The following is a 16,137-nucleotide window of genomic DNA, read 5'->3' as shown; positions in this document are numbered from 1 at the left end:
GTGCTTGAATGATAAGAAATGCGTTTTATTTACTCTATTTGTGAATCATAATGTCATGGTATAATATATATATATATATATATATAGGAAAAAAGGGAAGGTGGGATATGGACAAAAGAAAAGGGATGTCGTTGGAGATGGAGATGGGAGATGCGCTTAAATTTAGAGAAATGTATGGGAGGGGGTTCCAAAATTATGCGTAAACCAAGATGCAAGTCCAAAGTGGGGGCCACGGGGCCACCCATTTGAGGCACCAAATATAGTAATGTTGAAATGCTTGTATGGAAGCTTTTCCCAATGCTTCCACTTCCTGTTTGCTTCTTCATTTGTTTGTTTCTTCAATAAATCAAACCCCGGCCGTCAAATATCAAATAAGTATTCAAATGTCTCTTCCAAGTCTAGTCTTTGGCAACTAGCTACCTCTGCCACTTCTTTACCCATCCCGTGACAGGATATCAACCATTAAATTGGTTAAAGTGCTAATTTAAAAGGCAACATGATCAAAATCGTGGTTAAACAGGTTAAAAATAAAGCATGTCATTGGACCCAATCAATAAACTAGTGCAATAATTTATCGGTTTAACTAATTAAGATGACTTGAATTTTAATGTTATGCTTATTTAATTGCTCACAAATCCAAATCAATAGAGGTGCGGAGTTTTAGAAAATAAGTAGTGTTGCTAGAGGAGGTATTCTTTTTGCCATGCTTCCTTGCATTGTTATTGACATTATTGACGCGTGAATAGTATTCTACCTTAATTAGCCTGGATCAAAATACTTGGATATAGCAATAGCATGTATAATTGCCTATCAGCGCATCTAGCGTAAACTAGACAGTGCTTTTTCACTTTGATGTGGTTTTCATACCATTATATTCCTGCCTCTTTTTTAAGCCCGCTAACCTTTTTTCACGTCTTGCTTAATTTGGTCGGACATAGCTTTTCAAATTCGGATAACAAGGTCTCTCCTTTTGTTATTTTTTTCCTTCCACAAATGCCTCTTCTTCTCATGACTGATTTGCTAACATATAAGATGACAAGAGTCCGTCTAATTTTGATGCCCTTAAAAAAAAAGAGATCGTGAAAAAATTGACTATTAATACGATTAATTTTGAATACAATTGATTGTGTTATGTGGTATTATTGATTTATAAAATAAATTCATAAGATTGATTTTAAGAATACTTAAAAATCAGGTAAGATTATGGCCTTGTGAAAATATATCCAAACATCCTATTATGTTTTAAAATTAATTATAAATTCAAAATCATGGTATTCAAACACCCTTATTTCATGCTAAAATCAATTAGGAACTCAAAATTATCCAAATACCTCTATACATACCAAAATTAATTATAAACCAAAAATCATGGTTATCTCACGAATTATCATTAAGTGCTTTCCAATTTAACTTGTGGATTATAATTTTCTAAAATTTATCCAAAAATTGCATAAAATTTATTTTATAAATTATAATTTTAAGTTTATAGTTGATTTTGACGTATATATTACTCTAAATCTCAAGCATCAAGGTTCAAAACTAACTTGTTGCACCAAAGGAAAACAAAGTGAGTAGGCCTTGGAGATTAAGAAAAAGGATAAGGTTAAGCCCATTGAGAATGCCCCGAAGGCGCAGGCTAAACTTGCCCCGCGCGGGTCAACAATGGCCTGCAATATTATTCCCCATAATTCTCAAGAGACGGCCCTAAAATTTTATTTCAATGGTCCGCAGATATCAATGGACAATAAATGATCACAAGCGAAGCTGAGGTCCACATAAAGACCAAGCGATCAATAATCGAAGTTTCGAAGCCACAAACAGTCGTTCCCTTGTTTTTCCCCTAATCCTTCGGTTTGAAATCGGAAGAAAATAAATAAAAATAAAAATTATGAAAAAAAAATAGGAAGGACGCATTTCTTCTCTAACATTTTTTTTCTTCTTGAACTTCTTCCGTCTCGGTGAAGAAAATAGAAAAAACAATAGAAAAAAATGTCTTTTTTTGTCCTTTAATTTTGTCTATCTTGAATTTTAACCTGAATCATGTTGAAATCCCCACACTAAACAAACAAACCAAAGGGAGTTACCAGTAATAATAAACAGATTCCGAGTATGAATGCTCGTGCTTCCCAGAAATAATCAGGTCTGATTTACAAAAATAGCATATTTTCCAAATTAGCACTGAAATTAATTGAAAATAAAGAAAATATAAACTGAAACAAATTCAGCCCAACTCAGAAATAGAAATATGGCATTTTATAATTTGATATCGGATGGTGTTCGCAGCAAGGGCAGAATCAGCTTGAGATTTCAAAGGAGGCAAACTTAGGTTGCACAATTCTAAATAAATGACCATATATATGCACATATATTTCATCCGTTTTATTTATAAAGCAATTTTAACTTGTTTTGTCATAATTAAAAAATAACTTTAAAAATTATTAGTTCTCCCTAAATCCCAATAAAATTTTCAATTTTTCTCTTATCTAATATACACAATTTATTAACATATTTTCTTTTATCAACACTTACCCTTCATTTGGATTGAAGAAAATAGCTAGGAAGAAAAGAGAATTAGAAGAGAAGCTCTTAGAAATAGTAAAAAAAATTACAATTTTTAAAAATTTATTTTTTAGTTTTTTCTTGTCTTATTTTCTTTTCATATTTCCCATCATCTTAATGGAGTAAAAGTAAAAATTGTGATGAAAAATTACTGACACACCTCTAATTAAGATTAAAAAAAAGATTATCCTATCTATTTTATAAGCAGGTGAAATATAACTTAAATGTTGATAGCTTCTTTTATCTGAAAACTTTCTCTCTCTTTCTCACATCATAATCTATCGATACTAGTATTTATATATTTTTTCCCTCTCTTTGAACATGTTTGATTTTGGATCTGACTGAAACATTCTATCTTTAGAATTGACTTCATTCTCTTAAAGCATCAGAACTTACCAAATTCTCAACAAATATTATTAATAAACCTTACTCAAAAACACTTAGAAAAAGCCTTTCAATTAAATCTAAAAACCTCTATAAATGAAGCCATGGTCGAGAGGTATGCTATCAACATGGGACCCATATATCTTTGGAAAAAATAAAAAAGTTGAAAGGGGCCAGGACCCTCTCAGTGCATTACCTAGTTCTGCTTCTAGTCCGTAGAGAGTACCCCAGAACTGGGCTCTCGTGAGAAATGATATTTTGTGGCAAACAAAAACGAATGCTGTGCATTATAGTCATAATACAAGCATAAAAATTTATAAGTAAATAAAAGGTATCATATCATTTATGTTTGTTCAATAAAAATAAAACATTTTAACAATATTAAATACAAATTAATAATGATATTAATTATAATAAAGAGATAAAATGTAAAAAATTAAATATATATTATAGAATAAAAATAAAATATCCTAAAAATAATATTTCGTAAAATTTTATTTAAAAAATTTAAAATATTTTAACGGAACAAATTACAAATAACGCGACTCACGATCCGCCTGGTAACTTTCACAGCAAAAGCAGGCTTTCACAGTGATCTCAGGAATCCATAGTTCATCCATCCCACATCATCGTTTTCGTTTGATTAAACACGAGACAGGTCAATCGGTCCAAATTTAGCTCTGCAAATCAGATGCTGCCACGTCGCTAGGTCCCTATACATACAACCTCTTTTGAACGCACCCACTTCTCTCCAACTTCGTTTCAATGGTTCCCATCTGTTGAAGATCCGCAGCTTTCACCTTTCGCCTGCTCGTTATCTCGCGCTCTCGCTACCCCTCACAATTCACATTGTTTTCTCTATCCAGTGATGACCGACGCAATCGAGCCCTCTACATCTTCTTCATTGTCGTCTTCGGCGAGAGACCCAAGCGCTGTTATTCATCCCAGGCGCGAGCCCTTCGAGCATGGCCTCCTGCCCATCCCCAAGCTCATCTTCTCTGACCCGACGCAAACCCTAATTTCCCTGAAGCAGAAGCTTCTTTCGCTGTCCCCTAATCAACGGGCCAACTCTGCGGCCATCTCGGACGCTCTGCAGATCTCCATTGACTGCGCTAGGCTCGTTCTCGATACCCTCGCCTCGGTATTACACTCGGAATCCGAACCTTTAGTTAGAGCCAAGCCGGAAGAAATCGAATCCGTTGGTGCCGATGTCCATGATCTGGTTTTGTTCTTGTACATTCAATCCTACAAGAAGCTGCTTCCCAGAACGCACAAGGACTCTGCGTCCGTGGCCGATGTTTGGCCTTCCACCTCGGCTTTTGATGGCTACTTGTCTGCTCTCTCGCCGTTGCAGGTTATTTCTCCATGTATTTTAATCTCTGAGTCGGTGGCACAATTTGAGTATAACGAAGACCAAGCAAGTAAATTGGGCATAGTTAACTTGCCTTTTATTTGGTTTTTGCAATATTCTCGTTCCCTTTTCTTTTCTATGGCAGCCTTTGTAATTCTATCAGTTGTTAAGGCTGGGGCTTGAGGAGTTGCAGTTTCTTCCAATGACATTCAGTCTCGTTTTAAATCTGTAGATTTCATGTTATTTTGCGGCCCCTGATATTATGCTTCGATTAAATTAGACTAACTTTCTATGAATAAAATTTGGTTAATTGGATAATTGCATCACTATCGAGCTCGGGGGTCGAGATATCTATTATTAGTTGACATCTGATACTGTGTGTTTTGTTCTACTCCTCGTTCTGTTTAATTTCCACGTTTAGCTTCTGAGAGACTCATCAGATTGATTCTTCTTATCTTTGAAGTGTTTATCCTATTTTCCATGATTTACAGCTAGTGCGTAGCAACAGTCGTCGATTTATGCCATCACAAGCTGATGAGGAGGCGCATCAGTTATCATATTTGCAGAAGCACCTGGCTAACATTCTGTCTCTTTTAGCTGAGCCTGTGGAGGGGGAAGGGGAAGAAGCTCTGGTTTGTGAATTCCTTATACCCAATGCAAATTTTGGCGCATAGTTAAATTGTTTTATTTTTTTCTCAAGCCACACTATTGTCAGTCATATACTCTTTTGGTGGTATCTCTCATTAAAACTCAGGAGGAGATCGTTTCTGTCAAGAAAAGTAGCATAATTTGTGTGCTTGTGTGTATGACTGTAGTTTGTACTTTAACAGTGGCTCTTGATTATTATTTATTACTTAAAGGATAAGGTGGACTAAGCCTAACTTGCCTCTGGACATTTTTGGCCGATGGCTGGTCCACAATTGACATTTTGTGCACATATTGAAATCGAAAGTCATTTTGGATTTTGTAAAAGGGAGATTTCCCAGTGCCCCTTCCAAGAAGATATGTGTTATGAAAATATAATTTGAAGTGCAGTGTCATATTTGATACCTGATACAAATATCATATTTGCACCGGACATAGTATGACTGTTTGTTGGAGTATCAATGATTCATAGATGTTAAATTCTCCCACATTTCATAGCATCGATTTGTGTGTTTTAGCTGCCATTGATGGCTACAACGAAGGGTAATGCTAGAGTTTTATTAATGTATGGCACCTCTTGCTTACTTAGGTATGGCCTATTGCTCTGTTACATATCATACCACCCTTTCATTGAGGCATTGCATAATAGTAATCTCTCTGTTCCTTCTTCTAACTGACTCAACTTTGTGATATAGGGTCTTGCAATTTGTTTAGGGTATGTAGAGGAAAACATATTTTTAGAAGTATTTGTCTTGCCTTTGATTGTAGATTTCATTTAGCTATAGTGTTAATTCTTAGCCCTATTGCCCATTTGATCCCATTGTTTTAGGTTTTAACTATGGATAGATTGGAGCACCTTGGGTTTCTAATTCAGTTCGGTGATAAGGGATCCGAAGGAAGCACTTTGAGCCAATCGTCTCCCTTTTTTGCAAACTCAGATCCTGACATGCCAGCTGTTCCTGTTCCTGCTGCACAAATTCATGATTGGCTTCTGCAAAATATTGCTTCTTCTTTGGAAAATATTTCTGAAAGGGCTTTGCTAAAGGAAAATGGACCTGCCAGTGTATGTGACCAGGATGTTAATATGGTTGATGCATGTACTGTCCCAGCTAAGGCCCCACCATGTACTAGAGGTCCATGTTTCATTGAAGGGATCTCTAAATCATCATTCTCTAAGAATGCATCTGACATTAAAGGTTCATCTGTCAAGGTTTGTTTCTTATTCTGGTTTTCTGCTTCCCTTGTATTTTACTTTGACTGAACTGCTGGCCTTTTAGGTGTGTGATCTTTGTGTATTTCATTGAAACTATTCATCGTAGGTCGGCTATGTAACACTTCACGTTCTTCTTTGTCAATTGTCAATTTTGATTGAAATTTCTGTTCATGAGCATCTGCTTTTGACTGACTTGGGCTTGACACTTAAAACTTGGGTTGTGGTTTCTAATAGCATGATTGATGTTTGCTCATGGGTTTTATTCATATGCAGTTTTCTGTGTGAAATTTTGGATATCGAAACTGCCAGACTATCTGCTTATGTGCATGCTGAGGTCCAGACGAGTTATGAATCTAGTTTAGTTTTAAGTTTATGATTCAAATTGTATCATCATATTCATATGCATGAAAGAGTTGAGACTTGTATTCTAGCAGACATGGATTTTAGAACAAAGAATTGATAGTTATTGAATAAAATGAAAGCTAGGTGTTATAACAGTTTAATATTATTAACAAATGTATTTTCCTAAGTCCATTCAAGTTAATGAATTTGTAGTTTGTGGAGGATTTTGGGTTGAATATCTGGACATGAATGCTTTAGAGCCATAAGAAATTTGTGATTTGTTTTTTGCCCAGCCATCTTTTCAAGTAAATTTTATTCTTGTGAGGCTTTAGGAGCTGGCATTCGGACAAATTATGTATAAAGCAGAGATATGCTAATGTATAATGGCTTTTATCATAGATTGTGATTTCTGGAGTGAATTTATGATTAGTGTTATAACATCAAATGCATTATTGTCTTTGTTTTAGATGTGGCCAGAGCCCAGAGTCAGCCACTTCTCTGCTGGTTTAGTTATACAATTCCACTATCCAATTTTTAGATTGACTATCAAAACTATATTGGAAGAATTATGAGCAACTAGTTTGGTCATTGCAGGTTCTAAATTGCCATGAGTCTGCCATTTACATTTTAGCACCTGTGAGATATGCCACTGTCTATGGTTGCTCGGATGCTACTGTTGTTCTTGGAGCAGTTGGCAAGGTAATAGCAAGTAGTAACCGCATGCAATGCTTTTAAGAGGAGCATAATGGGTTGGAATATCTGTGAAAAGTGTTTTCTAACAGAAATGTGGAAAATGATATGTTACCTTGTCCCTGATTAGGTCTGGTAACTTAATGAAAATTGTTTTAAAAATTGATATAAAGACTTGGTAAGAAAGTAAACAATTGTTTTTTTAGACCAAAGGCTGAAGGATCAACTAATATGAGTGATAACTAAACAGCTGGAATGTATCCACACAGAGAGAGAGAGAGAGAGAGAGAGAGAGAGAGCTCTTTGATATGGAATTTGAAGCCCTGCTCCCCGAAGAGAAATAAGCAAGTTAATGAATAGGAATTGTCACATTTATTTTTCTCTCCCTCATTTTTCTATTGGAAGAAGCTCTTTACAAATAGAATCATTGGCTGTTTAGCTGACTGCTCTCTTTTTAAGATTACCTTTTCTTTTGTAGCTAGCAAACACGTTAATGTTAGAATACTTATCACTCTAACTGATAGCATGTGCATGACGTCAATGTCTGGTAACCAACTTAATAGTTTAATGGCATCTTGCTGATTAGTTGCTCTTCATACACATTAAACTAGTGGTGGTCTTGGTTACCGAGATGGAAGTTGATGTTGAATGTTTGCTTTTCTTGACAGGCTGTTAGAGTAGAACACTGTGAACGAGTTCATGTGATTGTAGCAGCTAAACGTATATGTATTGCAAATTGTCGTGAATGTGTTTTCTTTTTGGGAGTGAACCAGCAACCTCTTATTGTTGGTGATAACCATAAGCTGCAGGTGAGGTTCTTTTGCTCTTGCTTGAATAAGGAAATTGCTCATCAATTGGTCTTGGAGTTTTTTGTTTTGTATGGTTGTGATCATTGTTTCTGCAATTTTCAACTTACCCAGGCTCAAATTTAATGCCCCTTTGGAGAATATAAGTTAATCAATACATTGATATATCAATATCAATATAATAAAATCTAGAGAAAGTTGCACTATTCATAAGCCATGAATATAGTGTAGGTGTAGCTTACTTTATTTTCTCTGATATATCCTGGAGAAGTGGAAATGCTTATGCTTCTCAGTTCTTGAGTATTTTTAACTTGTCTCTTTTGGTTTATTTCACTTCACTCTGTTTCCCTTTTGTTGGTACATGCATGTTCCAGTGCAAGGGGTCAGGTTTTGGCTCATGTTCTTTATTAATGTATTCTAGAGCTGGGAAGCTTGCGATTCTTTCAATTATTGTTAAATTCCACCAAAGATTTTGATTGTTGATGTTACAACACAGACTACCCAGTGCACCAATTGTCTATCACATATATGTTAATTATAAGGTTTGATGATAATAGACGAAAAGAAGGTATGAGGTTAACTCCACCACTGCAGGATTAAGCTCAAACTAATGAAGTGGGTAAAAGTCTTGCTAGATTAGTACATTGATGAAGCTCTACAAGTGAGCATTTGAGTTTATTCAAATTGTTCTAGAAGTTGGTTAGCTGAACATTTCTTTTGATGAGTAGTTTGCTACAAATACAGCTCATAGTTCTTGTGGCCCTTTAAATAAGTTAGCATTTTCTGTTGAAAATCTGCTGCTTCTAGAGGCATTAACTTCTTATCGTGCAAGCATATTCTTCTTTAGAGTTCTTCTCAATTCGATTTTCGGTTTGAAATTACTCTCTCTTGTGATGTTCTCAGGTGGCACCCTACAATACATTTTATTCCCAGTTAGAGGAGCACATGGCTGAAGCTGGAATTCTGCCTACGGTAAACAGGTGGGATGAACCTGTGGCATTGGGCGCAGTTGATCTTCATGATTCATTATCTCATCCAGCTGGTGTCTCTGATGTTCAAGCTGAGTCAGCTACTCGAGTAGATCCTGATCAGTTCACTGATTTTGTGGTATACCTTCCTATCTTTTATAGTGACTTGAAGGAAAATTGAAGATTTTATCTTAGTTCTGTCATGTTTTGTGGATTTTCGAATGTTGATTCATGCATGTTCTTGCTTTAAGAATATATTATTTTCACTGCTTCAAATTGAACTTTGTGGGTCAATTTCTTGTTTGAGAAAATAAAAAATGGGGGTGGAATCTCCATTTATTTTGGAAGCATGTTCATTTTATCCTCTTCATATGCTTCTTTTCAACCACGTTGATTGCAGATTCCGAGCTGGCTTGGAGGAGAGTTGACTGGGTCTACAAAACACAACCCATTCACATTACCAGATGCTTATATGGCTTCGCAGCTTAGAAATGTATGTAAACTGAGCTAGTTGGTGATGTTTTAGTGATTGCATTTTGAAACCTTTTGTGTTCAAATATTGAAGAATCACACTCAAGTGGATTAGTTGTTTCTATTAATTTTTGTTTGTTTGGGTCTTTTCTCCAGCAAAAGAATTTAGCGGGGATAAGGCAACTCTTGCGGGAAGCACCCCTTGAAGAAAATCGTAAAAGAGAATTATCATCCGCACTCCATGTTTGCTTCAAGGACTGGTTATATGGTGATGGTTATTCCTGTTTAATTTATTTATTTCATTCCAACATTTTCAAACTTCAAGCATTTTTTTTTTGGGGATAAACTTGCTTGAAAATGCAACTCTCAGGCAAACTGTGTTGATGTGGAACTTGCCCTGATCTTTGCCTGTGTTTCTTTGAGTCAAATTGAACTCTTGACTATATCCATCTGCTCTTCCAAGTATAGTTTGTAATAAAATCATACCTCAGGAAAATTTGTTCTGCTATAAAATCATTAGCTTAACTTTAGCAGTGATTATTGTACCTTATATCGAGTCATCATTTTCATTTTATGCAATTAGGGAACCTTTGGATTTGTTCTTGAATTTAAATTGAAGTTGGAGCGAGAGTGAGAATCACTTGCCACACTTGGTTGTTTTCGAGTGATGTTTATATTTTATGACAGCCTAGGTCACAAATAAATCATCAAGAGTTTTTCCTAATGTTAACATGTTACATAACTGGTTAGAAGACAATTTGGTGCCTGTACTTTCTGACATTAAGTACGAAAATTGACTTGGCTTCTAATCACAAGGCTCTTGATTGAACAGTGTACCTCTTCTGTCTTTTGGCCTTTTGTTAAGCTTGGAGTTTGAAATAATACTGTTTTGGAGCAAGCTTGTCTGAATAATACTGCCCTTGTGCATTTATCATTATCAGATGTAGATGATATCGCCTGTTAATCATAGGTTTACTAGTTTATTTCATTGAACGTTCTTTCTTGGGGAACTGGCCATACTCTGATAGATGTAATTCCTTGAACATTTTCTGTTCTGGCAGCATCTGGAAACATTCGGCAACTCTACTGTCTGCAAGGCGAATGATCTTTGTAAGGCAACGCCATGACAGTTGGTGATGGTACAGGAAGAAAATTTGTAGTTTCGTTTTTGAGCTTCCTTTGAAATTGCTCTTGCCAATTATGTTGGCCCTAAAGTTAGCTGAGATGAGATGACGTGGATTAGAATACCCACCTATTTATGCGTCGACACCGGTGCACATAATGGAATCAGAAATACAATTCGCTAGTCTGATTGTAATTTTTTTGGGGCTTGTGATAATAATCACTGTAACATTTTGTTAGCCTAAATTAATGGCCTTGTGAAAATTTTCACCACCCTTTCCAATATTTAGTGTTACGCATGTTCTTCACGGAAAATTTTGCATTTTGATTCAAGACTTAAAGTCTTGCGCACAACTGGAATTCAATGTGAAACATGGCTTGCTCTTTGCTGGATTGTAGTGCCTGGGGCCGGATTGAAGATCGCGTGTGCCGTGTGCCGTGTGCGTGCTTATTATGTCAGCCGGATTGTAGTGCTTCTGTGAAAATTTCAACTATACTTAGAGTTTAGATTTTATATTACTATTAACTTAACAGTTGCTGCCTTTGTATTCCATGTAAATATTAAATTTTAAAATATAAGTATTTTGATTCTTACAGGTGATAAAAGCTCTGTAGAAAACTAACCACTTTCCGTGATGAAAAGTGTAATTGCAACGTTATTCTATGCTGATAAAGTGCACTGCAGGACCTACTTAATGGATGTAATCTCTTGAGTAATGTCTGCATTTATTCAGTAAAAAAGAAAAAGTGCACTGCGGGTTCATTATTCATTTAGACCTCGCCATATTTGTCTGCCAAAGGATCTGATCAAATGTGATTCAGTTTTACATGGACTGAAAAATATAGTTATATATAATATATATATATATATATATATATAAGAAGAAGGGTTATAGCCATTGAAGCATGATGTTTTAAGTTTGAGTTTCTATGAATGTAGAAAATATTTTGAGAATGTTACTTTCAATTAAATTTAACAATACTTAAATCTAACTCAGTTAAATTACCATAGCCAAAAAGAAATTGCAGTTTACAGAGGGGCATTCATTGAATTGAACAAATTGTGAATGGCCATTATTGATAATGGAAATGTAAATATGTACACAGGTTATCACCAATTGCAGCAAGATCATTTGCTATGATGTTACCAGATTTACTAACAAAGTCAGATTGAGTCACTGAGAGATCATTTTGCTTTTCTAGCGAAGGATGAGGAGATTGCAACCAAATCTGATGAAAGTGTCCTCAGAAGTCAGAAGTAAGCCTACTGAGTGCATGGCGAATTGCAACTCTTGTGCCATTGTTGGAAGAAAGAGAAGTTTGATGCCATCTAAATTCTCTAAAGAGCACACCATATAAATTCTCTTAAGAGCTCACCACCTAGGAGGGCTTGAATAATGATGAAGTTACCCTTGAAAAAGTTAGTTCAATGACCTAAGATGACTTGTAAAGGAAAACAAACTTTTAGAAGGTGATTTATAAATAAGAATGAAGAGAGTGAATTTCTTCCAGCATGTATTAACGTTCACCTGCTCACCACATTTCAATTTGTAAAACTTAATATCATAAAAAATAACCTCAGAAATATAATTTTATGACGCAAACTAATGCTACAAAAAATCCCAAGTTCATTAACTATGCTACATAAAAATGAGAAGGAGAAAACACATGAGAAAAACAATAAGGTCAAGGAATCTTGAGACCTAGCTTCCAGGGGCCAGCTGGAATAGCTTCTCTGCTTGCTCAGGGAAGAAGGTAATGAACAAATATGCACCTGCATGCTCATAAAAAGGCAAATGAAAATCATCTCAAGCATCAAGAAACCATAACTAGACGAAGCTGAAAAACTTACAAACAAGAACAGTTCCCAAAACAGCTGAGATTTTCCCTTGGATTGTCACCAACCCAGCTTTTCCAGCATTCTGCAACTCTGTGGAACCAACAGAATCAAATGTTCCTACAAAATGGAAAGCCAAATCCATTCACTTTCTTTAATCCAACACGTGAAATGGATTCTGAAAGATGATTCAGTGAATTACTAAACCTGGTTTCACAGTTTGAAGGCCTGATGTAATGCATGCCATATTTGAGAAACCAGATTGCTCTAATTTATTTGCTGCCGCAGCAGATCTTCACACCAAAGAGGAAACAAACCCTCAAATGCTAGTAAGAACAATAAAATTGAACATGTATAGCAAGCAAGATGGCATAGACTAACCTCAATCCTTCCTGGCATACAACCAAGAGTTTACTTTCAGGGGAAAGCTGGCTCTTGACAGATTGCACAAAATGAGGGTTTAATTTAGTGAATGGCAACCCAAAGAACAACCCAGCAAAGTTATTGTGCAGGGTCCTTTTTATAATTGTGCCTGCAGAAAAAGATGAAGATAGATAATCAGAATGATAAAAGAGGGAAATGTATGAATGTTTACAAGACAATTCCATACCAAGATCATTGTCTTGATTTTCAACAAAAAGAGGCACGTGATAGCATGATTTTATGTGAGCTCGGTCAAACTGGCTTTTATCCCTGACATCCAGAACTGTGTATCCTTCGACTGCAATAAGTTCTTTTGCTTCTTCAGCATTTACATATTTCACTGCAGCTTTTATTGCCAAGCTTCGCCTTCCAGGATGTTTCCCTAGCATGGTCCTTGCATTGTGAGATTTTAATACCAACCAAGATGTACCTAAGTTGCTGAAAACACAACCTTGATCCCTTACCAGTGTGTTCACAAAGATTTAAACAGTATTTGACAATTTTCCTTCATTAATTTCGCAAATAAAATTTAGACAAAATCTATCTTTCAGGATATACGGCGAGAATCTGTCAAAAAGCTTGATAGAACCGCACGTATAATGTATTGACGGTGTCATGTCAAAGAACTTTTTTCCCCATTTCAGAAAATAAGGGAAGTAATTTAAAGAATCCAGGTGCTGAGTAATAATCAACCAAAAGATGAACCTTGGTTCGAAAAAAATTAAGCTAAAGAAAAACATGAATTACCTGGAGGAAGAAAGACCGGAGCATAGACCAATTCCCGCCATTGTAAGATTTCTTGGTAGTCTATGTATCTCGTCTTCTGCTCACTAAATTCAGTCATCCCCGTTTCTTCATTTCTTTCTGGGCTATCACCAAATCATAACAGACCCTAGCCATTGGTTTTAGTGTCGTGGGCCCAGTAATTTGGGACAAGCAATGATCTTCTGCCGCGTGGCAACCAAATCAGACGGAGTCGATAACTTGATTCAGCTAGACTTCGACCCTCCGGCCTGTTTGGTGGGAAGGACTGAGGGAGTGGGACTTGCTAATACCAAGTTTCCATATTTGGTAAAAAAATTTAATTCTAATCCTGGATTGTAAATTTCCAGACCAAATTGCCACTTCATCCCATCCCCTCCCTCGTTGAGTCGTCTGCCTCCTCCCTTGCCGGTGACGCTGTGCCGACGGTGCCGTCTTCCACCTATGGCAACGTTCAACCGCAAAGCCGACGATGCCCTCCCTCGCGTCTCAGATCCCCTCGTTGGCTCCTCCCTCTCGTCGTCACCGTTGTCCTCTCTCCTCCCTGTTCTGTGGTCTCTCAGTCACCGCCGTCGGCTCCTCCCTCGGTCACCGCCGTCCTCTCTCCTCTCCAGTCTTATTTTTTACGAGTTCGACAAAGAAAGAAGAAGATGAGGGTATTTGATTCTTTTACCTGGTTTTTTTTTTTTTTAAATCACACACCAAACGTAATTAAAGCTCCTACTCTAATCTCATCCCCCATCCGTCAAAATTCAACGCTTTGTACCTTGTCTTAGTTTCTAGTTCTACTATTAAAAAAAAAAAAAACTTTATGGTCATCCGGTATAAGAATACACAGATTCTGTGAAAAAAAAAATGTACATGTCATGCATAATAATATATGTTATTATCAGATTTATAACAAATGAATTACTGTAACAAAGAAGCATTAAAAATAATTAAAGAAGAAGAAGAAGATCGGCTTATGCTTTACTGTATTCGATTCCAAGTGAGCAGGGGCGCGCGGTACCATATAACAGACCATTGCGACTATATTATGCACTGTGGGCATGCCATTTCTAAATGGGTCTGTCTGTAATTTTCCAGAGAAAAATTTTGACTTGTTATGCATGCATGTGACTGTAGCTGTCTTGATGCCTACTGCAACCCAGATTAAATTGGATATACATTGCTTTCTTTTCGGACTTCATTTATTATTGATCAATAACCAGACCTCATGATAAAGATATTACATATTAAATGATGATTGGACGAATTAAATTAGACGAGCTAGGCTGGTGTTTAACTAACTTTTGTTATTAAAATGATATTCACCTAAAAATTGGAAAGAATGAGCCAAGTTATACTTTCCTTCTATTCAAAATATAGGTAGTTTTTTTAAAAAAAAAATTACATATTAGTAAAAATTTTATTCACATAAAAATATGTATTGTTTTTCCTTTTAACCCCTAATTCAAATTATTAAAGCACTTCATGATTTTGTAAAACAAAAAAAGCATTTCATGATGAGTAAGATATACACTAAAACAAATATTTAATTAATAAATACAAAGGGTAAAATGATAATTTTTTTTACATGTACTAACTTGTTTATATTTTAAATCAAAATTAGTTAAAAAAAATACTTATTATTTGAACCGAAGGGAGTATATACTTAATCAATTATCCTAATAAGCAAAGGCGTGGGGCTTTTCCTGCAAGATACTAAAAATAATGAATGCTGATGAAATAGGAATGAGGGAATAAATATTCATTTTAAATGTTTGGTGTGTGGGAATAGTCATTACAATGAAATGGCTCGTTATCTCATTCGAAGCAATAAGCATTCCAACATAGAAATGGCTCCATTTCTTGGAAATCAACATATTTTTTACCAAAATATTCTTAGTTAATAATTCTTTTAACACAATCACCCTTTCCATTTTTGCTCTAATTTTACACCTACAGGATTTTCCCCCCTCCCCCTTCGGCTATACTCCTCCTTCATCAACCTTCTTTTCCATCACCTTCCTCTTCATCGCCTGTGCCACAGCACTAGTTTCTATGCTCATCTTAAGAATGAGCAGCATGTGCTCATCCTTAATTTGAGATCTAAATTATTTAAATTTTAATCTGAATGATTCAGATTTAATATATTATTATATATTATTTTTATTAAAATAAAAATTATAAATAATTTTAATAAATTTTATATTTTTAGTTTGATCTAGATTTAATTTAGCAGATTTAATTTAATATTATAATTTTTATAATTGATGTATATTAATTATTTAAATGCACTTTGCATATTCCTGAATTATGCAGAATAAATTTGAATAATCAATATATATTAATTATAAAAATTTTAATATTAAATTGGACCTTTTAAATTAAATATAGATCAAATTAAAAATAAAAATTTATTAAAATTACTTTATAATTTTTATACATTTTTAATTTAATAAATATAATATATAATAGTATAATAATATTTTAAATCTGAACTATTTAAATTTTTATTTAGATGTTCTAAATTTCATCCTAAAAATGAGCGCCATGATTGGGGAAGCTCAATCCCTGTGGCA

At 35.2% G+C, this 16,137-nt stretch overlaps 2 protein-coding genes across 3 annotated transcripts; one reads left to right on the top strand and one right to left on the bottom strand.

The window, feature by feature from the left end:
* The first annotated feature begins 3,688 nt into the window (after positions 1-3,688).
* On the top strand, positions 3,689-11,147 carry LOC129311020 (uncharacterized). Its single transcript, XM_054952962.1, has 9 exons — positions 3,689-4,297; positions 4,786-4,926; positions 5,769-6,149; positions 7,089-7,193; positions 7,853-7,993; positions 8,894-9,097; positions 9,359-9,451; positions 9,586-9,697; positions 10,491-11,147. The coding sequence occupies exons 1-9, from the start codon at positions 3,812-3,814 to the stop codon at positions 10,532-10,534; spliced, it is 1,707 nt and encodes a 568-aa protein (XP_054808937.1). The 5' UTR covers positions 3,689-3,811; the 3' UTR covers positions 10,535-11,147.
* A 427-nt stretch (positions 11,148-11,574) lies between these two features.
* Positions 11,575-14,343, bottom strand: LOC129311030 (rhodanese-like domain-containing protein 9, chloroplastic). 2 transcript variants are annotated; one of them, XM_054952980.1, is made up of 6 exons: positions 13,559-14,343; positions 12,999-13,193; positions 12,770-12,920; positions 12,596-12,681; positions 12,404-12,508; positions 11,575-12,325 (listed from the first exon to the last, which is right to left on the bottom strand). In XM_054952980.1, the coding sequence occupies exons 1-6, from the start codon at positions 13,653-13,655 to the stop codon at positions 12,255-12,257; spliced, it is 705 nt and encodes a 234-aa protein (XP_054808955.1). In that variant the 5' UTR covers positions 13,656-14,343; the 3' UTR covers positions 11,575-12,254. The 2 variants fall into 2 exon arrangements, with proteins under 2 accessions (XP_054808955.1, XP_054808947.1); XM_054952972.1 differs by having other exon boundaries at positions 12,999-13,249; positions 13,559-14,328.
* Positions 14,344-16,137: the final 1,794 nt, after the last annotated feature.

Source organism: Prosopis cineraria, unplaced genomic scaffold (genome assembly GCF_029017545.1).
Source record: "Prosopis cineraria cultivar Desert tree isolate PC_DT_omini unplaced genomic scaffold, ASM2901754v1 PC1, whole genome shotgun sequence".
Classification (NCBI taxonomy): domain Eukaryota; kingdom Viridiplantae; phylum Streptophyta; class Magnoliopsida; order Fabales; family Fabaceae; genus Prosopis; species Prosopis cineraria.
The sequence above is the reverse complement of the archived record's forward strand: the minus strand, read 5'-3'. Positions and strand labels throughout refer to the sequence as shown.

What these genes read in the sequence shown, in the direction of transcription:
- LOC129311030 (XM_054952980.1), bottom strand. Translation starts at nt 13,655, where the DNA reads ATGACTGAATTTAGTGAGCAGAAGACGAGATACATAGACTACCAAGAA. An exon ending in AAATCAAGACAATGATCTTG is followed by an intron (nt 12,921 to 12,998) that starts GTATGGAATTGT and finishes CTTTTTCTGCAG; the next exon opens with GCACAATTATAAAAAGGACC. An exon ending in TTTGGGAACTGTTCTTGTTT is followed by an intron (nt 12,326 to 12,403) that starts GTAAGTTTTTCA and finishes ATGAGCATGCAG; the next exon opens with GTGCATATTTGTTCATTACC.
- LOC129311020 (XM_054952962.1), top strand. Translation starts at nt 3,812, where the DNA reads ATGACCGACGCAATCGAGCCCTCTACATCTTCTTCATTGTCGTCTTCG. An exon ending in TTAAAGGTTCATCTGTCAAG is followed by an intron (nt 6,150 to 7,088) that starts GTTTGTTTCTTA and finishes TGGTCATTGCAG; the next exon opens with GTTCTAAATTGCCATGAGTC. An exon ending in GTGATAACCATAAGCTGCAG is followed by an intron (nt 7,994 to 8,893) that starts GTGAGGTTCTTT and finishes TGATGTTCTCAG; the next exon opens with GTGGCACCCTACAATACATT.